The sequence below is a fragment of the Protopterus annectens genome, chromosome 6.part0, assembly GCF_019279795.1.
Source record: "Protopterus annectens isolate FY-2018-M chromosome 6.part0, PAN1.0, whole genome shotgun sequence".
NCBI classification, from domain to species: Eukaryota; Metazoa; Chordata; order Ceratodontiformes; family Protopteridae; genus Protopterus; species Protopterus annectens.
The window spans coordinates 67,847,541-67,867,230 of record NC_056737.1 but is presented as its reverse complement, the minus strand read 5'-3'; the positions used below and the strand labels follow the sequence as shown (position 1 = coordinate 67,867,230).

Below are 19,690 nucleotides of genomic sequence, written 5' to 3'. Positions count from 1 at the left end.
AAGAAGCTTTAAAGAGATATTCAGATGAGGTGATAAAGCTACAAAAATCAGAGGTTGAAACGAAGAAAAAGCTGGCTGAATATGAGACTACTCAGGAAGAGAAGTTTCAAAAAAAATAATAGAATTACAGGACAGGGCACATAGGGAAAAACTGAGATTTTCAGCTATACCAGAGAAGCTGGAAGGAAGAATGTTGCAGGCATGGCTGGTTCAGCAGCTGCTAATACTTCTGCCCCAGCGGTTGTAACTTCTTCCTCTCATTTTTTTGAATGGCTTGAACAAGCAAGAAAATCTACAGTGAATGACCCATTTGCTTCAGTGGGACAACCTGGTTCTTCTTCCAGTCCTTCAGATGAATAGAGTGCCTTAATGAGTAAGTTGGAACGTTTGTTGCATAGACAGACTGCCATACATTTCAACTTATTAAGTTTACAAAGATATGTTGATTTGGATATCACACCTAGGGGACTAAGAGCTTTTAAAAGTCTCTCCACCCCTTTTGACATGTCTGATGAACTAGATGTGCAGTTCTCTAAAAAATGGTTATTGGCAGCTCATCGCTGTACTTTACAATGGATTTCTAACTTATTGGAACAAGACCGGGTGAAGCAAAATAGATTGAAGGAAGACATTAGAGTTGCCTATAATGATTTATCTAAACAGCTTTCTTCTATGCAGTTTGATAAGTGTTTATCAGACAATAATGCTAGTTTGCGGAAATATGAAAAGGAACTGATTGATCGTAAGTGTACCAAACTGAAAAGAGACTTAAAAGATTATGAAAATAATCGTGCTTATTTATGGCACAAACCAACACACTCTTATCGTAATAAAGGATCTGGTCTCTAAGAAATCACCAGCTCCTTCTAGAAGTGTGTCATTTGCGTCAGACGTTTCTGGCGTTTCCTCTAACGGCGATGGAGAAGGAGAACAGTTTCCAACACTACCAGCAGCTCAGAATCCTTCCAGACTAGCTACCGATTTTCGGAGAGGGAACCAGCAGTTTCAGGAAGAATCTAATGATTGGAAAAGAGGGCAATTTCAGTCTGGCAACTTTAGTAACCATGAGGGACAAAATTTTAACAATAACGGCAACAAAAGAAGTAAATGGTACTGATATGACTGATATTAATGTTATGCAAGATACTTGCAGTAATTCACTGTTTGCTGAATGCTTTTACAACAATGGATGCAACTAATGCTTTTAAGTTAAATAATATTTCTATTGTAAATAACATACCTGGTGTGTCTTTATCTGATGAACAAGTGAAAGTTCTCAATTATGGTCTTAAATATATACCTACAGTGATGCCTCGGTTACATGAACTCAAATGTGATATCTTTAGATTATGTCGTAAGATTCATTTAAAATATTTTTTTGCTAATAAACAGTATAATGAGTGTAATGAATGTTTGTATGAATTAAAAAGTTTAGAAGATAGTTTTCATTCTTGCTTATCTGACCCTGAGGAATGTTTTGATTATGAAGGTGCTACTAATGCTTATAGTTTGTTAAAAACTGACAAAATTGTAAGTAAAAGTAATTTTATTCCCCCATATCAGCATGAACATATAAAGTGTCTTTCTCAAATGTTGAATTATGCTGTGGAAAGTGCTTTTTATAATTTTATGCAACATAAGGATGAGTTAGTGTACAAGTAAAATGATTGGAATGAATTGCAGCTATTAGCTAAGAATGAAAAACTTATTATTAAACTATCTGATAAAGGTGGGAAGATGGTAGCTATGAGTGCTGCACAATACTACAAAATGTGTATGTTGCATTTGGATGATAATAAAACTTATGTTAAGAGTAATATAAATGAATATAATAAGGCCAAAAATAGGTTTGATGCCCTTATATATAAGGGAGTTAGGTTAAAATATTTTTCACAAAATGACTATGATAAAAAATTTAATACAGAGGATAGTGAGTTGGCTTTATTTTATTGTCTTCCAAAAATTCATAAAAATTATGTCGACCCACCTGGTCGGCCTATTGTATCTGCCCAAAAATATTTTTTATCAGACATTGGGACATTTTTGCATAAATACTTAATTCCTTATGTGACAAAGCTACCAAGTTATATTAGGGATAGCTTTGATCTGTTAGATAAACTTTCTACAATACAATGGAGTAAAGACATGTTTTTTATAAGTGTTGATGTTGTCAGTCTCTATATCAGTATTCAATGTCAGTTTGGGCTAGAAGCAGTAAAATATTTTCTAGGTGGCAGTCCAGTATCTTGTTATATTATTGAAATATTGGAATTTTATTTAAATAATAATTTTTTTATGTTTAATGAAGATACATAAACAGATTAAAGGTACTGCTATGGTGGCATCTTTTGCCCCCATGTATGCCAATTTGACGATGGGCTTGTAGAGTTGGAATGTTTATATCATATAGATTTTTTTTTAATAATCATGTAGTTAATTATTTTCGTTTTATTGATGATCTTATTTTTATTTGCAAAGGTGGGATATCTAACGAAGGTCAGTTTATAGAAGCCATGCAGAATAATAGATTTGGTCTGTCTTTTGATGGTATACAGGTGGGTAGAGACATAACTTTTTTAGATATACATCTTATTTTGGAGGACAGTAATATTTTACGGACTTCTGTATATAGGAAATTTTCTGATAGTAATCAGTACCTGATGGGTACTAGCTGTCATCCAGCTCATACTATAGCCTCTTTACCTTATGGGGAATGTTTGAGACTGAGACCATTATGTAATAATAATAAAGATTTTTGCAAGGAAATTAATACTGCATGTAGTATGTTTAGATCAAGAGGTTATAATAGTAATATGATTCAAACAGCTATAGATAAGGTTATTAATGAACAACATAGAGGTGGTACCTATAGAAATATAGTGGGTAGAAATAAGAAAGATACTATTGATAAGGAGAGAAGATTAGTTTATTTTGTCTCCACTTACAGTGTATTCAGTGGTGTTTTAATTGATGTGGTGAAACACCATTGGATTTTTTGTTTAAATCTATGGATTTGGTAGCGCTAATCTCAACGTCTCTAGGTATTTCATTTAGGAGAGTTATAAATTTAAAAGATATCTTGGTACATAATAGATTTAGATATCCCATCAAGGTACAAAAAACTAAGGCTATTGATGTAAAGGGCACTATGCCTTGTGGTCACTGCAATGTATGCCATTTTGTTGTTTGAACTTTTAATTACATAAATGGTCATTTATTTTATGTTAACACATGTAATACTGAAGGTATTGTTTATGCATTGAGATGCCCCTGTGGTCTTGTATATATAGGGGAAATTAAAAGGAAATTTAAAATTAGACTTCAGGAGCATATCAGGAATATTATTAATTAAAAAGAAGATAGCCCTGATGCTAAGCACTTTAAGTTGGTTCATAATTCTAATCCTAATGGGCTGCAAGCTACAGTTTTAGAACAAATTGATAAAGGTGTATTTTCTGATCATTTGTATAAGAAAAAGTTATTGTATAAAGAAAGTATTTTTATCTCAAAATATGACACTATCTCCTCAGGGTCATAATGCACAATGTAACTGGAGGCTTTTAATTTGATTTGATTTTTAATGTTTATTGGTTAATTGATTAATGTTTATTGATTAATTATCTTGTTTACTAGGGTATTTAAACTGTTCTTTTTGTAATATTTTATACTCCTTGAAGGTGTTTGCTGAAGCGCTAGAGGTACACTAAATCCAGTTTATACCAAGTGGATTCTTCGTTTGTTGTTTATTGTACATTTAATATTTTTTTGGTCGGTGTCTAGCTGGAAGGAACAGACTGCATTAATTTTATGAAAGCATGAATAAGCGACTGGACTGGTATTCCACAGCAGGAGTTGTTAGTTGAAAGGGCAGATCGTGTGTATGCTCCAAACATGGCTATGAGAAAGCAACTTAGATCTTTAACAGTAAAAATATAATCCTACTGGCAGAAGGAGAGTTGAGTCTGACAAAACTGTGGCAGAAAGACAAAATATTAAAAGTGGGAGACAGAGTGTTTGTGTACAATGATTACTCAATGTACACTAGGCAGAAGGGGAGTAAATTTATTCCACTATTAAAGGAATATCAAGAAGCAGATGTGAGATTTAAACTGCTGTACCCAGCTTCAAAGTATTCTTCCTTGGAGGGACAAATTATTTTTTTGATGAAATAGATACTAAGAAGGAAATACAAATGTTTGTCCAACAAAAAGTGAGCAGTGAAACAAAAGGAGATTCTGCTTCTTCTTCTTCTGGTAATAAAGACCGCAGAGACACTGTACCTGTGAAACCTTTTCCAGTTTCAATGGAAAATGGAGAGAAGGAAGGGCCCATGAGAGTTAACTAGAAGAACTGAAAGTACGTTGGAAATGAAGAAGACACAGGACTTGGGAGCTGGAGATGAACAGTAATAAAACCATTAACAAAGTGGGATTACAATGCAATAATTATATTTGTGAAATGTGACAGAACAAGAAAATCGGGAAATAGTGGCCTTTATCAGAATTTGTTGGACTTGAGGGAGACTCTAAAGTATATGCCCTACTTCATGTCATTAATGTTTGGAAAAATGCTTTGGGGAAGGTAAGAGAGGAGAGGAAGTTAACTGTAAGTACAGAAGTTTTTTTTCCTTAATAGTATTATTTTTGCAGTATACGGCTTTCTTTGCATGCCATAAAGTAAAATTTTCAAAGTTGTTTTTTAACTGTAATGGGGATTGTAAATAGGTGCTGCTGTTCTTTTTTCCCCTTTCTTTATCCCTTTTCTCTTTCTTCTTGTTCAGTTTTAAGAAATGTAGGCAATGCAATGAGAAAAAAAAAGCCTGGTTAAAAGAGTATGACAAAAGAAAAATTAACATGCTTTTCTTCATTGTTGCGCAAGGGAATAACTAGATTAAGGACCTTAGATTGATTTAGTAATACGTTTTCAAAGAAAGCAAGTAAATGAAAAAGAATTCCGATTATTATTAGGCTTTCTTCTATCAAATCAATGTATGCTTAGTAGCAATTTTGTATCTGGCCTTCAAGTCTCTATGGAAACAATCTAATAAACAGAAACTGACTGTTTGGTTCTCATGTCTCCATGGAGACAAGTTGATAATGAGAAATTGGCTACCTGGTTGCTATGACTTCATGAAATCAATCTGATAAAGAGAAACTGGTTACAGTCTGGTGGAGAGTGATTGAAGATGTAAATAGTTTTGTGTGTTACTATTAAATTAATAGGTTTTAAAGGGATACTGGCAGTTGTTTTTTTTTTGTTTGAGTGCTTTCAATAAAACAAAAAGTTTTGTAAGATGTGATATAGGCTCAAATGGATATGACAAGAAACAACTATATATAAAATTTAACCTGCCTAACACTGTATATGCATGTAACACAAAAGCTAGAACTAGACATTAAACAAAAATGTATCATATAGAAAAGGTGGGAATAATAACTTTTTAATACAATGATGATTTCTGTAGTGTCTTTAAATGTCAATGGTCTCACAGATAAAAACAAAAAAGAAAGAAGAGTGAACTATATTAGAAAACGTAGAGTGCAAACAGCTGTTACAGGAGACATAATTGGAAAGAATTGAACACGTTAATTTAATAAAGAAAGGTTTTCAGGGTGGTTATCCAGAGGAATATCTGGGCCAACGGAAACAGGAGTACTTATATTAATTGCAAGAGGAGCTGGAATACTGACAGAAGAGGATAAAAAGATAATAATGGCAGATTTGTAGTGCTAAGGGGCTACTGGCAAGGGAGGAGGAGGATTACACTGACATGTATTAATATTCCACCCAAAACTGCTATAATGGAGCTTAAGAAAATTCTGGGAGAAATGAATATTACTTATAGGTAGGGACTGCAATTTGATTTGCAGCAGTGAAGATGTGTCTGGAGGGCCCAGAAGGGAGAGTATAACAAAAGAGCATAGATTTTTTTGAATAAATTTATGAAACTATTGGCAAGAAAGATGTGAATTCTGTAACAGGAGTTCAGAGTGAATTTACATATTATTCCCCAAGATACAAAAACTGGGCTAGTCTAGACAGAATTTACATTTGAAGGGAACATGTGCATTTAATTGAAGGTCTTGATACCATTTCAGATCAAGCAACAATAACTAGAATAAAAATACATGGTAATGAAATAAAAATGAGGCACTGACATTTTCCCACCTATCTGTTGAAAAGAGAAGAATTTAAAGAATGGGTAGTGGAGATTATGCAGGAACTATTCAGGAGGATAGAAATTACTTCTGAAAATATAGCAAGGGAGTGGGATAAAACTACGGTGGAGTTTAAAATAAGGTGGAAAGAGAGCTACAGATAAGAAGCAACAAAAATTATTTAGAGGGACTGACAAATGTTAAATTATTGCAGAAGAGGGACAGTCTCACAGAGCAAAAAGAGGATCAAATGCAGAATGCTAAGCAGAAAATAAGGGATTACCTCAATAATATACACCAGTTTAGAAAGATTTCTGTTAAGCAAATGTTTTTTGATAACACTAGAACACAAAAACTTTTAGCACAATGACTCGGGTAACAAAAAGTATATAGAATATATGAGGGATTGGAGGTGAAATTTAAAGTGGGTGGGGTCCTCTCTGATAATTTCTGCTTGAGCGGAGGAACCAGGCAGGGGTTGTCCTCTTTCCCGTTTTGTTATTTGCATTATATTTAGAACCACTGGCAAAGAAAATAAGGGACTCAGAAATTCAAGGATATAACAGGTATGGTAGTCAAGAAAAGCTGGCTCTATTTGAAGATGACATTACTTTATACCTGACAAAACCAGAAAGGCACATTACAGTGTTGTGGAACATTTTGAGACACTTTCAAATCTTTTCAGGATGCAAAATTAACAAAGGCATAGTGGTAAATTATGTACCCACATATGAATTAGTTCAGCAATATCCATATTTATGGGGACATGATAAAATTAAGTATTTAGCAGTATGGATTAAAAATGATTTGGGTGTGGCAGCTTAGGATATGTGGGATGAAACTAAACAAAAGATAATACAAAAACTGAGAAAATTAAAGCTTTTTTATATGGATATGAATAGTAAGACACAAGTTGTTAAAATATTTTTAACCCTTTTAGTTTTATACACAGGTCAGGCATATTTTTATCAACCAGAGGAGAAGTTGTGGATAGCAATTAATAAAGATAATGAAGAGATGAAGGACTTTATCAGGGAGGGCAAAACAGCAAGAGTCAAGTGGGATAAGCTGATTCTTCCAGTAGAACAGGGAGGACTGGGGTTACCCGATTTGAAGGGGTATTTCAGAGGAATACAGTTAAGGCTTCTCTACATAGCACAAGCAGAAAACTATAATTCAGTGTGAAAAGGGATGATGATGAAACAGGGGGAAGCTCAAGAAACAAGGAGAGACTGGGATTTTGGATGCAGGCCTTTAAGGAGAATAACAGTAATCATACAGAATATTATATCCATAAAGTAGCAAAAAGTATCCTACGAACTAAACCAACATGGGAATGGTGAAAGGAGATTCTGCTGATAGGGATGACTTCAATTAGGGATATAGACAACAGGCAAGAGGGACTGGAATTTATTGGAGAAAACTGGCAAAGGAACCAAGGTATTGGGAGCAAATAACTAGAGGGGGAAAGATGATAGAATGGGAAGACGCTAAGAATTTATTTGGACTGCGGGTTACAGATTGCCTTCCCTATCAAGGACTGATTTCAGATATACTCAAAGAGAAACAAATAGGGGGAGTCCTAAACAAAGACCAGCACTGGGAGAGTTTTAATAGAATCTAGAACAGAAGCTGCCATTAAAAAAGGAATAATTAGTAGTGCATATAAAATATTGCATGATAACTATAAGAATCAATCAGAGGAGGTTAGAAAGGATTTGGAAGAGAGACTGGATAAGCAATTCACAAAGAAACGATGGGAGGATATATATATATATATATATATATATATATATATTACATATATATATATATATATATATATATATATATATATATATATATATATATATATATATATATATATATATATATATATACACACACACACACATATATATACATACATATGTCTCCCAAATACGCAACAAAATCTAGGAGATTTAGAATTTTTGCTTGCAAATGTTTACATACATATTTTTATACTCCAGTAGACTCCAGAAAATTTTTCCTCAGATAGACAGCAGATGTTGGAGGTGTGATGGGGAAGAAAGAGTTAATTAGGAACTGGGTCTATATCATTTCATCAAAGACCCAATTCGCTGAATGCCTAGTCGTCGAACTTAAAGCACCGAATACCATTTCAGTGAAGAACTGCATCATCGAAAAATTTCTCAGGGGAAAAAACTACTTGGCCACCAGAGTGATTGTAACACAAATTGCATTTTAAATTCACGAGACTTGGGGGGGGGGGGGTTGTACTCCCCCGATTATACATTCCAGCTCAGACATCGCAATGTATTGAGTAGAAGGGCAAATTTGTTACTACTGCCCTGGGAAAAATTTTCGATGATATAATCCTTTGCTGAAACGGTATTTGATGCTTTAGGTTCGATGAAAAGACATTTGGTGAATTGGAGCTTCAATTAAATGATAGGTAACTGGTAGACTTTCAGGACTGCCTGTGGGATGCACTATCAGAGATGCTGGATGGGCAGATTGGTGTGGGGATGATTTTTCTGAATTATATGGAATTGCCTAGGCATGGTAAGGCCTAGCTAAGTCTAATTATGGTGGCTGCCAAAAAAGCAATTACTAGAAAATGTAAATCAAAATCTAAACCATCTATACTACAAGTAGTGAATATACTAACAGAGATAAAACAACTGGAATTGAGATCTTTAAAAAAGGGTAGGAGCAAACTACAAATGAAAAAATGGGAAGTGTGGGAACAAAACATACAGTGGAGACAGGGGAGGAATGATGTTTAAAAGAAGGCAAGACTTAAATGAGCTATGTAATGTTTGACTGAAAATGATTGAATAGATTATGTGATGTGTAATGTTTGCAAGTGGGAGTGTGTCATTATGGTCTGTGATGTAAAATTCTTGCAACTAGGATTGTGTCGGTGTGGATTGTTTTCATTTACATAAATGTATGATTGCCTATGTCGTAAGTGATGGCTTAATAAAGATGTTTCTTGTTAAACAAAAGGCAGGAATTGAATAATTTATGTAACGTTGCTTAGGTTATAAGATATATAGCAGTATATGTGAAGTATTATATTTGTAAATGTGAACTTTTTAATACAATTTGTTTATATATAAATGTAAATCTGCCTATGTCACAAGTGATCATTCAATAAAGGTGGTTAAAAATGGCTACAAGGGATCCAATAATATTAAGTAATTTAAGTCTCCTTTTTAACCAATTCTCAAATATATTGTGCTTGTACTATGACTTAAGTACATATTCTCGAATTCATACAGAGAAGATTTACAAAAAAAAGACTACTGCCACTTGTGAGGGAATTCAATACTCAGGCTGCAGCAACTTGGACTCTTCAACATCAATTACAAATCTGTTATACATGAATTATATACTGTAAACATTGCCTATAAAGACGACATTTTTAGTGCACTGTTAGGTTAGACTTTTAGGTATGCCACCTCAAAGTCTGTTGTTACACTTAAAACTAGAAAGAGGGTCAAACTTTGCAACACAAATGTGATCAGGATTATAGAACAGACTTGCAGTTAAAAATTAAAACATCCATAAACCTAAATCATTTTAAAGGGAGAGTTGACTAACATGATAAACCAATAACTGAACATAATAATAATATAAAAACAACATAACAATATAGGAAAATATAATTATGGTGAAACTAAATAAATCTGTGTTCCTAGATGGCCTCCAGGCCTGAACACAGGGTAAGTTACATTTATGTGCTTGGATCTCAGCTTCCTGGACCACCTTCCATGCATTTGTAGGTACCCTGTATTTACTCCCAAGGGACAATATGAAGTGTTTTGTTTAGTCCGCAATGAAGTAGTCTCTGAAACCACAGAAGAGACACCTCAACTGGCTTGGTCTTGTTGGGGCAATCGCAGAATCGTCATTTTGGTGGTGTAATAATGAGAATTTCCTGTTCCACAGGCTGACAATGTTGTTTCTAAAGATTACTGAGCCACAGCTGGATTTTCTCCATATGAAACCTCAGTGCAGGACCATAAGATCAAAGACGACATGAAGTCAAGCACTTTCTGTTAGACTCTGAACATTAGTTGTCTTTTCTGGGCAATCTAGTTGACAAACTGATGCAGAAGGAGAGTTTTCTTATGTGAGAGTATAAACTGGATGTTCTTTTATCGAGCACAGCACCCAACTAAGACTGTGCAGGGTATGACCTCAAAATCTGTTTGGGCAGGCTGAGTGAGATTCCTGTTTTAGTTAGGCAAAAACATCTATTCTAGGAACCCCTTCAGCTCCTCCTTCTCTGAATATGTTTGTCAGAAGTCATCTAGGCAGGAATATATGCAAGCCCTCTTTGTCCCGACATGATTAAACACTAGTTTTGAGCATGTGATGAACACTACGTATACCAGAGAGACCACAAGTTAGACAGGTGAACTAGCAGCAGTCGTTCTACATCAGAATCTATATGCACTTCCTGCGGACCTTTGTCGATAAGGAAATGCAGGTAAACATCCTTCACATCCAAGGTCATGGAAAGTGCATCTTATAGTAATACGGAAAACAGGACTTGCATTGCAAGAACTCTGAATTTCCTGACCCAGAGAAATCTGTTTAAGCTGGATAGCTATAGATGGATCTTCAGGATTCTTCAGATTTTTCTGAACAAAGAATATTTCTACCCTTGCCTCACTACAGTCTTCGGACCCTTTTTATGGTCCATCTTCTCACTAGCTGTTCTACAATGGACAGCACTAACATTACCTGATTATAAAGGAATATCCACCAATGCTAAGAAGGGACAAAGCATCCTGGACTCCATTCTGTAACCTGACAGTATAATCCCTCTCACCAAAAAGTTTAAGATCAAGCCAAACTAGTTTTTTTCTTAAAGTGGGAAAGATTTTACTACCTGGGAGGTGTACGTGTATGGGGACCTGGTCTATCCTTTGTCAATTACCTTCTTTGCTTGGTGGGAATTTATCTTCTCTTCCTTCCGCCTGCTTCCTGTCCATACCTTTTCTATTCCCTTCATCAGCTGGCTCTTTTACAGATGCTGTTCAGTGAGCACTGCTCTACTCTCCCTAGGCTGATTTCAAGTTAAAAAGCCAATTTTATATGAATCAATTTCTGAAATGGGGGGGGGGGCTGTTTCACTAAATGCATTGTTTTTTTTCCCTTTTCTTTGAGTTTCTCAAATACTACAAAGAGGGAACGTGAACAACAGATATTTACCTAAAAGTACACTTGGGTATATGACCTTCACACTGTCAGGGATTGCCTGGACAATTAGTCAGACATGTATCCTGGCAATGGTCTTTCTGACTCTCCCTCATACCAGCGTCAACATCATCATATCAACATCTGACAGACTGCATATATCCCAAATTTTAGGACAGTTTGGTTCAGTTTAGAGAGCCTCTGTCTCATGGTGTCATCCTAAACACCTTTGCTCACATCATCAGTTTGTCTTAGCATATCCCCTTTATACTCGAGATAAATTAGTCTGTCAGAAAATGGCTCTGATTCCAAAGCTGGAATAATTGCTAAAACACTCTTGTAGCACTAGATGACTGTGCCTGGTGGTTCAGGAGGGAGTCCTGACAAGGACTCTGATGTTGCTGAAAAGAGCCGATTTTGGTTGGTTGGGGGGGGACCTTTGCATGGGGTTGGTGTTGGGCCCCTTAAAAGGACCTTTTGGGGTTTCCAAGGTAGTCCTAAAAAGGACTCTTCTTGGGTGTTCCCTTATAGGGACATTGCAAGTGTGGCCCTGTAAAGGACCTGGCTTTGAAAAGGACCTTTGTAGTCCTTAGAAGGACTCTAAAAAGGACCTTTGAAGTCCTTAAAAGGAGAATGGGTCTTGCGTGCCCAGGTTGCGTCCATAGGTGGAATGGGACAAAGTAGTAAAGTCTCACTCTCAGGGGCCCAAAGATGTATCTTTTATTAGTCAAAAAAGGACTAACCTATATCTTGGGGCTCGGATACTCCCTTTAGGGTCAAGGCTGAGGATCTGAGGTCAAGTGCGTGTGGGTGTGATCCCAGCTGGTTCTTAAAAGAACCTTTTTTCGGACCCTCCCTTTGAGGACAAGGCAGAGGGTCTGAGGTCCAGTGTCTGTGGGTGTGATCTCAGCTGGTTCTTAAAAGAACCTTTGTTTGGACTCTCCCTTTTAAGGTCAAGGCTGAGGGTCCGAGGTCAAGTGATCTCAGCTGATTCTTAAAAGAACCTTAGTTCGTGCTAGGATCTGATTGTAAATGGTTCTTAAAAGAACCTTGGTTGTCCTGTTGGGTGTGATTTCAGAGGGTTCTTATAAGAACCTCTGTTGTCCTTGCATGGACTAGGTTGAAAATGTGGAGAGATCTCAGACGGTTCTTTTAAGAACCTTTGTTGTCCTTATGTGGACTAAGCTGAATCTGTGAAAAAAGCTGGAATAATTGAAAATCTTTCCTCCAAATTGATCAGGCACTTGTGTCACCTGTTGCTGAGGATGGTGCTAATCCTCTTGTAATCCCATGTTCTCATCAGTAAAGTGTACTGAATTTTTGTACAGGTACTCATTTTGTTTTGGACATCATAAAAGTGGTAATCTGCCATGCAATCACATCTATTCATTTCAACATTAGAAAAACAGTTTAACTGACCTGTACTTCAAATAGTGATGAACTGATGCTCCACATCTGTCTTCTCTAACACTATTCCTAAAATATGGAACAAGCTGCAAATCCCAATGGCCTCCAACTGCTCTAGTACACAATTTAAAAAGCTCCTTAAGTCACACTTAATGGACACCTGGCTATGTTCTTGCAACTCTCCTGGATAAGCATTTCCTTAAACTCACTGCAAATTATTGTACTAGAATCAGCAACTCACACCAACAGCCATCATCAGCTGTATGAAATTAGTTTTTTCTATCATCTCACGTTGTATTTACTCATTGAATGTCTCCTTCAAAAGAATTTTACTCTCCACTTTACTTAACTGCTATTTTCTAACAATCATGTTAGTTACTAAATGTTTGTTACACCTGCAATTATTTTAACTTGATCTTTATGTACTCGCTTGTAAACTCTGATATGTCTGTAAATGGAGCTTTTCTCTCTGGGCCTCCACTGAAAATAGACCTATGTTCAGTCAGACTTTCCCGGTAAACAAATGTAAAATAAATAAATAAATATGGCTGCCATGTAACTTCAGCATTTTTAGTTTGGTTATACTTAATTTCATGCCTTCTGTGTGTGGGGATGTTAGCATTTGAGAATTTTTTCACATCACTGAATATTTTAGTATCATTTAGGAGGTCATCCACCCCTGGTAACTACCATATTGACAACATACCCCTTTGAGATGACCCAGTAGTCAGGGACTTGGGGACACACAGTAATCTAGTCTTTGACCATCCAGTGTCTATAGTAGTGAGGACATCATTCTATGTTGTGCAACTTATAAATGAAGGCATAGCTTCTAGGTCCAAGGAAGCCAATTTTCCACTGCATTCAGTATTCATCAGACCTATTACTGAGTATGATGCCCCCTTTGGTATGTACCTAACTGGGCATCTCCAACAAATGGAATGTTTGGAGAGGTTCCTCAATAAAAGAAGACAGGGGGCAAGTAAAGCATCCTGTGCAGACCACCTTGAAGCCCTGTCCTTATATTCTGTCTCCTACAAGCTCTTGAGGGGAGTTCTATGCCTGGCATAGATGGCATTGTCTTACTCCACCACTCTGATGGACCTCCTGCACATCAGCAAAACAAATAGCACTAGAATTACCTGTTCTAAAGACTTAAACCTTGCTTGTGGTATAAAGAGGACCTGCTGGAGAGATAGGTATGTATCCCAGCAACTACCCCATCTATGGAACCGGCTCCCCATCCACGTGAAGCAGAGTTCCTCCTTAACATAATTCAAAGTGTAACTTGGACAACTGGATAGGGAGCAGGAAATTCATCCCTGGCTTGGCACCTATGTCTTTAATCGACAAAGGCCACCTGTACATGGTTCATCTCCAAGGCCCTTGCTTGTAAATGATTCATCTCCCAGGCCCATGCTTACACTTATCCAGGGAACCAGAACTTGTCAGACTTGCAATGCATGGCTAGGTTTATAAAGAGCCCTTGTAGTCATTAGCCTAGTAAACACATATGAACACTGCATTTGTATTAACACTTTGGTGATATTTGAAACAAAGCTAGTGCAGAAACACATTTCCCATTAAATGGTGTCTCCACTTTTTCTATGGCTGTGTGACTGATCAAAAGGTAATACATTCTATGCCACAGGAAGCACAAATACTGCATTCCTCACATAGCTTAAAAATAGCTTTATACATGCTCCAACAAGCAGAAATAAGAAAAAAGAAAATTACATCACATTTTAAACAAATTTGTCTACCCTGGCATCACAAAAGACACTTTGCTTTTTTACAGCTTTACCTCCAACAATCAAGACCTACATCCATGTAATTTTCTTCTTAAAGGTATGCTACATCCCCTTTATGAAAAGAAGACAAAACATTTTTATATATACACATTATCCCTCAAGGTTCTGCTATTGAAAGACAAAGTGTGCTAATGCACACAAGCATGGTGTCCACTATGTATGTGACACCATGAGGAAGTAATGTGATTCACAGACCTGAATCTCAGTTGTCCACAGTCAGGCACCACACACATTCTGTGTTCTTGACCTGTACAATCAAGAGTACTGTGTACTTTGCACTCTTGCATGCTTGTAGACTGCACTGATTATAAAAAAAACTGATTTAAAAAAATATATATATTATCTCTGAGCTAGAGAGTCAAGTGAAAATACACAATAAACTGAAACCCCAAACCATTCAGAATTTAAACAAAGTGCTGACGAGGACATACAAAGGCTGAAACATGCATGCTCTCAGCAGGATTTGGCTTTACTGTCCTGAATGAATCCATGAAGACTTAAAAAGAAAAAGTAAAAAGTCATGGACATTCAGAAGCCATACAGCTGAAACACGATGTCCTTAAGGGTCATCTGCACATGGGCCTCTATTACAAAAGGTTTAAGGTATCAACAATGAAAAGTCTAGCTTAGTTATTTTTTTTCTTGTAGTTTTTACTAATCTTGACATTGGGAATGACACAGAAATATGTCATGATGGTGGCATCCAACAAAGAAATCCCAACAGCTGCCCACTGCAGGAGGCCTCTGAAGTCATATCTTAAAAGTTTTACATCATTCAGTCCTAACAAGAAAAACACTGCATTTCTTAATACTAATTTAAGGGATAACACAGTAGCAAAAATCAGACAGAGGCTCCTACTGAAAAGGAAGACTGGATTACTTTGCTCACTTCTTGCCACCTTTTGAAGTGGTTTGCGCAGCTGCTTTTGTTGCCCTAACTTACCTTCAAATGCCTTTGCAGCATTAACCAAATTTGCCCATTCAAGGCCAGAAGCAGTGTCAGGAAGGGGCATAAGACCTGGGTCGGGCAACGAATCCTTTCTCCGCTCAGGGATATCTGGAAGGGAAGTATCTGAAGCAGAAAGTTCCCCTAAGTAAGAAAAAAGCAAAGAAAACAAAGTTTGTCACGGATCTTACCCAATTAAGAATAACAATCAGATGAGTCAAAATAATCTCCTTAAAAATTTATCTACTTAAAATATTTTCCATCAGATAAAATATCAGTACAGTAGTTTTTTTTCTGAATCTGTACTTGAGAACTACTGCCTATCTGTTTTTGTTAGCTAGTAAATTCTGACAGCCATAAAGGATGCACTAATACACTAACAGCAGTTTAAAGGCTTGATCTGGAGCATTACAATAGCAAGAAAAGTGAAGCTACAATGTATCAGGTTAAAAACGTATAATTAAGTGAACTGCACCAGTAACAACTGGTATACAGACATCTGCACATGGACCCCGTGCTGTATAAATGTCTACTACAAAGTTGGGACAACACAGCTCTGTCAAGATTAAAGTCACAACGTTTATTACTGTATCTGACATGTCTTCCAGGAAAATGCAGGAAACTGAGGTTAATGTAGGCAAGCAGGACCACAAAACACCAGGAGAAAAAAGCATGGAGACACAACTATAAAAATGTTGAGTACAGTGTCTGCTCTTTCAGAGTGTTTGAGTCACTCATGTTTCAGGCATCGTTTCGGCCTTGTGCAGAGTGCATGTATACTTCAGCATGTCAGGACTTCTACCAGTGATGAGAATGACACCCAAGCCTACTGTTGTACTGTGACAGAACAACTTGTCTACTTGTAACTGAAGTCTGTGGCAGTTTCATTTGTCAGTAAGGCCTGCTCACTTTATTAACAACCAAAGACATGAGACAATGAAAGCATTTATCTGTGGAAGGACTGTGGCAGAAATCCATGACTCCCAAGGTTAACATGTCCTTTCTTTTTCACTGACAATTTTAAAATGACCTTGCATAACTTGACTAACTGTTCTCCAATTGGGGGGGGGGGGGGGGGGGCACAGTAGGACTACCTTCTGTTGCCCTGATGACTTTCTCTCAGGGATTGCACACTGGTCTTTAATGTGTGCAGTGTTCCTGTTGTAAACAAATGCACTAAAATTTTTATGACCAAAATTTTGATGACTCATTGTGAAATGACTGAATGTACAAAAATTTCACATCATCATTTTTGATGAGTTTGATGTTCCATTTTATACATAATGAACATACTTGTATAAATGCAGAATCATAAAGTATGCAAATTTGAAAAAAATAAACTACACACTGCCTTCAGTTGTTTACAGCCAACAAACTTATCTACATAGGTCAATGCGTCTGCTGTAGGTGGAGTCATGGCCCTTCCAAATGCTACTGTTTGCACTGAATTTCAGAGCTGGGCCTGCTGCTATAGGCACATCTTAAAACTGTTTCAGTGAAGCTTGTACCTGATGTTACTTTCAGCTGTCTGATGTGGAATGCAACGCAGATACTGAGAGCCTAGACTAATTTTATGCCACTTTTTCTTGCATACTGTAGTCAAGTGTTGCTTCAAGCAGAACAGGCAGCAGTTACATCACAAATTGAGGCCCTCTCAAACAACAGTCACACACTCAAAATGAGCCTCAACCAGCTGGACAACCCAGTTAATAAAGCATTCTTATTTACTTGGAAAGTCTTACTGAGCATGTACATACTTTTCAGCAGAGTCTCAGGGAGAAAAGCTCCATTAACAATACTGTATAGTGTTAAAGTTCATAAATAAATAACAGAGAGTTTTACCTTTTAGTCTTGCATCAATAATAATGCTTTAGGATGTGCAAAGTACTGGTTTATTCCATAAATGGCACTGGGAGAATGCCTACCAAGATTTTTCAATTTGTGTGATACTTTGAAGTTAGCTAGATCTAGTACTTTTAATCCTCCCTTGTGCAATATTATTGTTTTTTTTGAAAAAGCTTGTGAAATGGATGTAAGGGAAATTTATAAGAATAATAGTTGTGTTAAGGGTGATAATGTAACTGATAGAGAAAAAAAGTTGTTGATTAACATGTTGGCAGATAGTGAAATGCGTTATATGAAACCTGATAAAGGTAATGGGCTTGTGGTTATGGATTGTGTTGATTACTCTGATCATATGAATACACTCCTTATGAGTGATACCTATAAAGAAGTTTCAGTTAATGAAATTAATATTGCACATCGTAGATTGGACATTGCCTTGGATGATATGTTATTGGAAGGGCAGATTGATTTGGATTCATATAACTATATGAAAAATGAGTTTCCTGTTATAGCTACCATTTTTGGTTTGCCCAAAATACATAAAGGGCTTAATGACTTAAAATTTAGGCCTATAGTTGATGCAAAAAGAGGTAAAACCTCTTTTATAGGAAAATATCTAGACCATCACCTTAAAAGAGGATTGCAACATTTTAAATATATATGTAAAGACTCATGGGAGTTTTTAGAAAATTTAAATGGGTTATTATTTGATGAAAATATGACTTTAGTTACTACTGATGTGTGCAATCTTTTTTCAGTGATTCCTCAGGATGATGGCCTAAAATGGTTGGAAACACAGTTACAAGTTACAGGCCTTTATGATCAAGACAATATAAATGCCTATATAGCCCTTATGGAAATGGTTTTTGAGGAATAATTTTATAAAATTTGAGGGTCAATATTATTGTCAAGTAAAAGGTGTTGCCATGGGGGTGGCATGTGCCCCGATATTCACAAATTATGTGATGTCATTCTGCAAAGATCAAAATATTTTATAATCAAAATATATGCAATTTATAAAATATCTTACGAGATTTTTGTATGACATTTTTATGATTTGGACTGGCACTGAAGATATTTTAAGGGAACTTTTTGTCTTTATCAATAATACTGTTGATTGTTTTAAATTTACCTATGCATTCAATGACACTCTCATTACCTACTTGGATGTGGAGATTAGGGTAGATAGAGTTGGTAAACAATTGATTTCAAAGATTTTTAGGAAACCAACTTTTTCAAATTCGTATTTAGAATTTAATAGCTGCCGCCCTACCTTTCAGAATAGATCCATAGTAAAGGGGCAATTGGTGCATGTCGCAAGAATGACATCTTTGGAAAGTGATTTTATCCAAGAAGTGGATTTCATCCAAAAAATGTTTGAGCATAGAGGTTATCCCCGTGATTTCTTGGATAATGTAAAGGTCAAAGTTTTTAGAAAGAGGCAAAATGATTGGTTTGTACCCATTTTGGGTCGTAGTGTTCAGGATTGTGTTTTGAAAAACCAACTTAGGGATAAAAAGAATAATTATACTATTGGATATAACTTTATTGCAACATTTAACAAAGATGCACCATCAATTTGTAAAATTGTGGAGAAAAACTGGGGATTATTATCCTCGGACAGACATGTGGCAAAGTTATTTAATAATTGTAAAAAAACAAAATTTACCTTTAGAAGGGATAGATGCTTGAAAAACATTATGGAACAAGTTGGGAAGGGTAGGGAAGAATATATATACGTTTAAAAAGGCTGGGAATGGGAGATGTGGTATGTGTCCGCAATGTCCCTTGGTCATTACCACCACTGATAAATTTATTTTGAATGGTAAGACTTTGCACATTGGGGGGTCTTTTAATTGTCAAGGTGATAATGTTGTTTACTTGGCGAAGTGTACCTCATGTGTGGTGTTTTATGTGGAGAAAACATGTAGGAAGCTAAGGGCAAGGATCTATGAGCATACATTAGATATAAAACATCAAAAAGATTCTATTGCCCTTAGCAGACACACAGTCGAGCTTCCTAATCATGCATTTAAGTTTTTGATTTTGCAGCAATTAAAAACCAATGAACAGGGCAATATGCCTAGGGAGGTTCTTAGGGTTTGTGAAATGAAGTGGCAATTAATGCTGGATGCTACTAGTTACCTGGGCATTAATGAAACAGTTAATATTAGTTGTTATTTGAAAATGAAAAGTATTTATGGTTTTTAAACACACTGTTTTGTATTTTATTTTATATATATATATATATATATATATATATATATATATATATATATATATATATACATATCTATATCTATATATATATACTTTTATGGGGTTAG

General features: G+C 36.0%; 1 protein-coding gene across 1 annotated transcript in view; it reads right to left on the bottom strand.

The window, feature by feature from the left end:
• The window catches only part of SIPA1L1 (signal induced proliferation associated 1 like 1), a 2,148,853-nt gene that overhangs the window by 357,937 nt on the left and 1,771,226 nt on the right, over positions 1-19,690 (bottom strand). Inside the window, exon 18 of the mRNA XM_044073855.1 lies at positions 15,516-15,662. Coding sequence (XP_043929790.1) covers positions 15,516-15,662 — 147 coding nt within the window. The remainder of the gene's footprint in view (positions 1-15,515; positions 15,663-19,690) is intronic.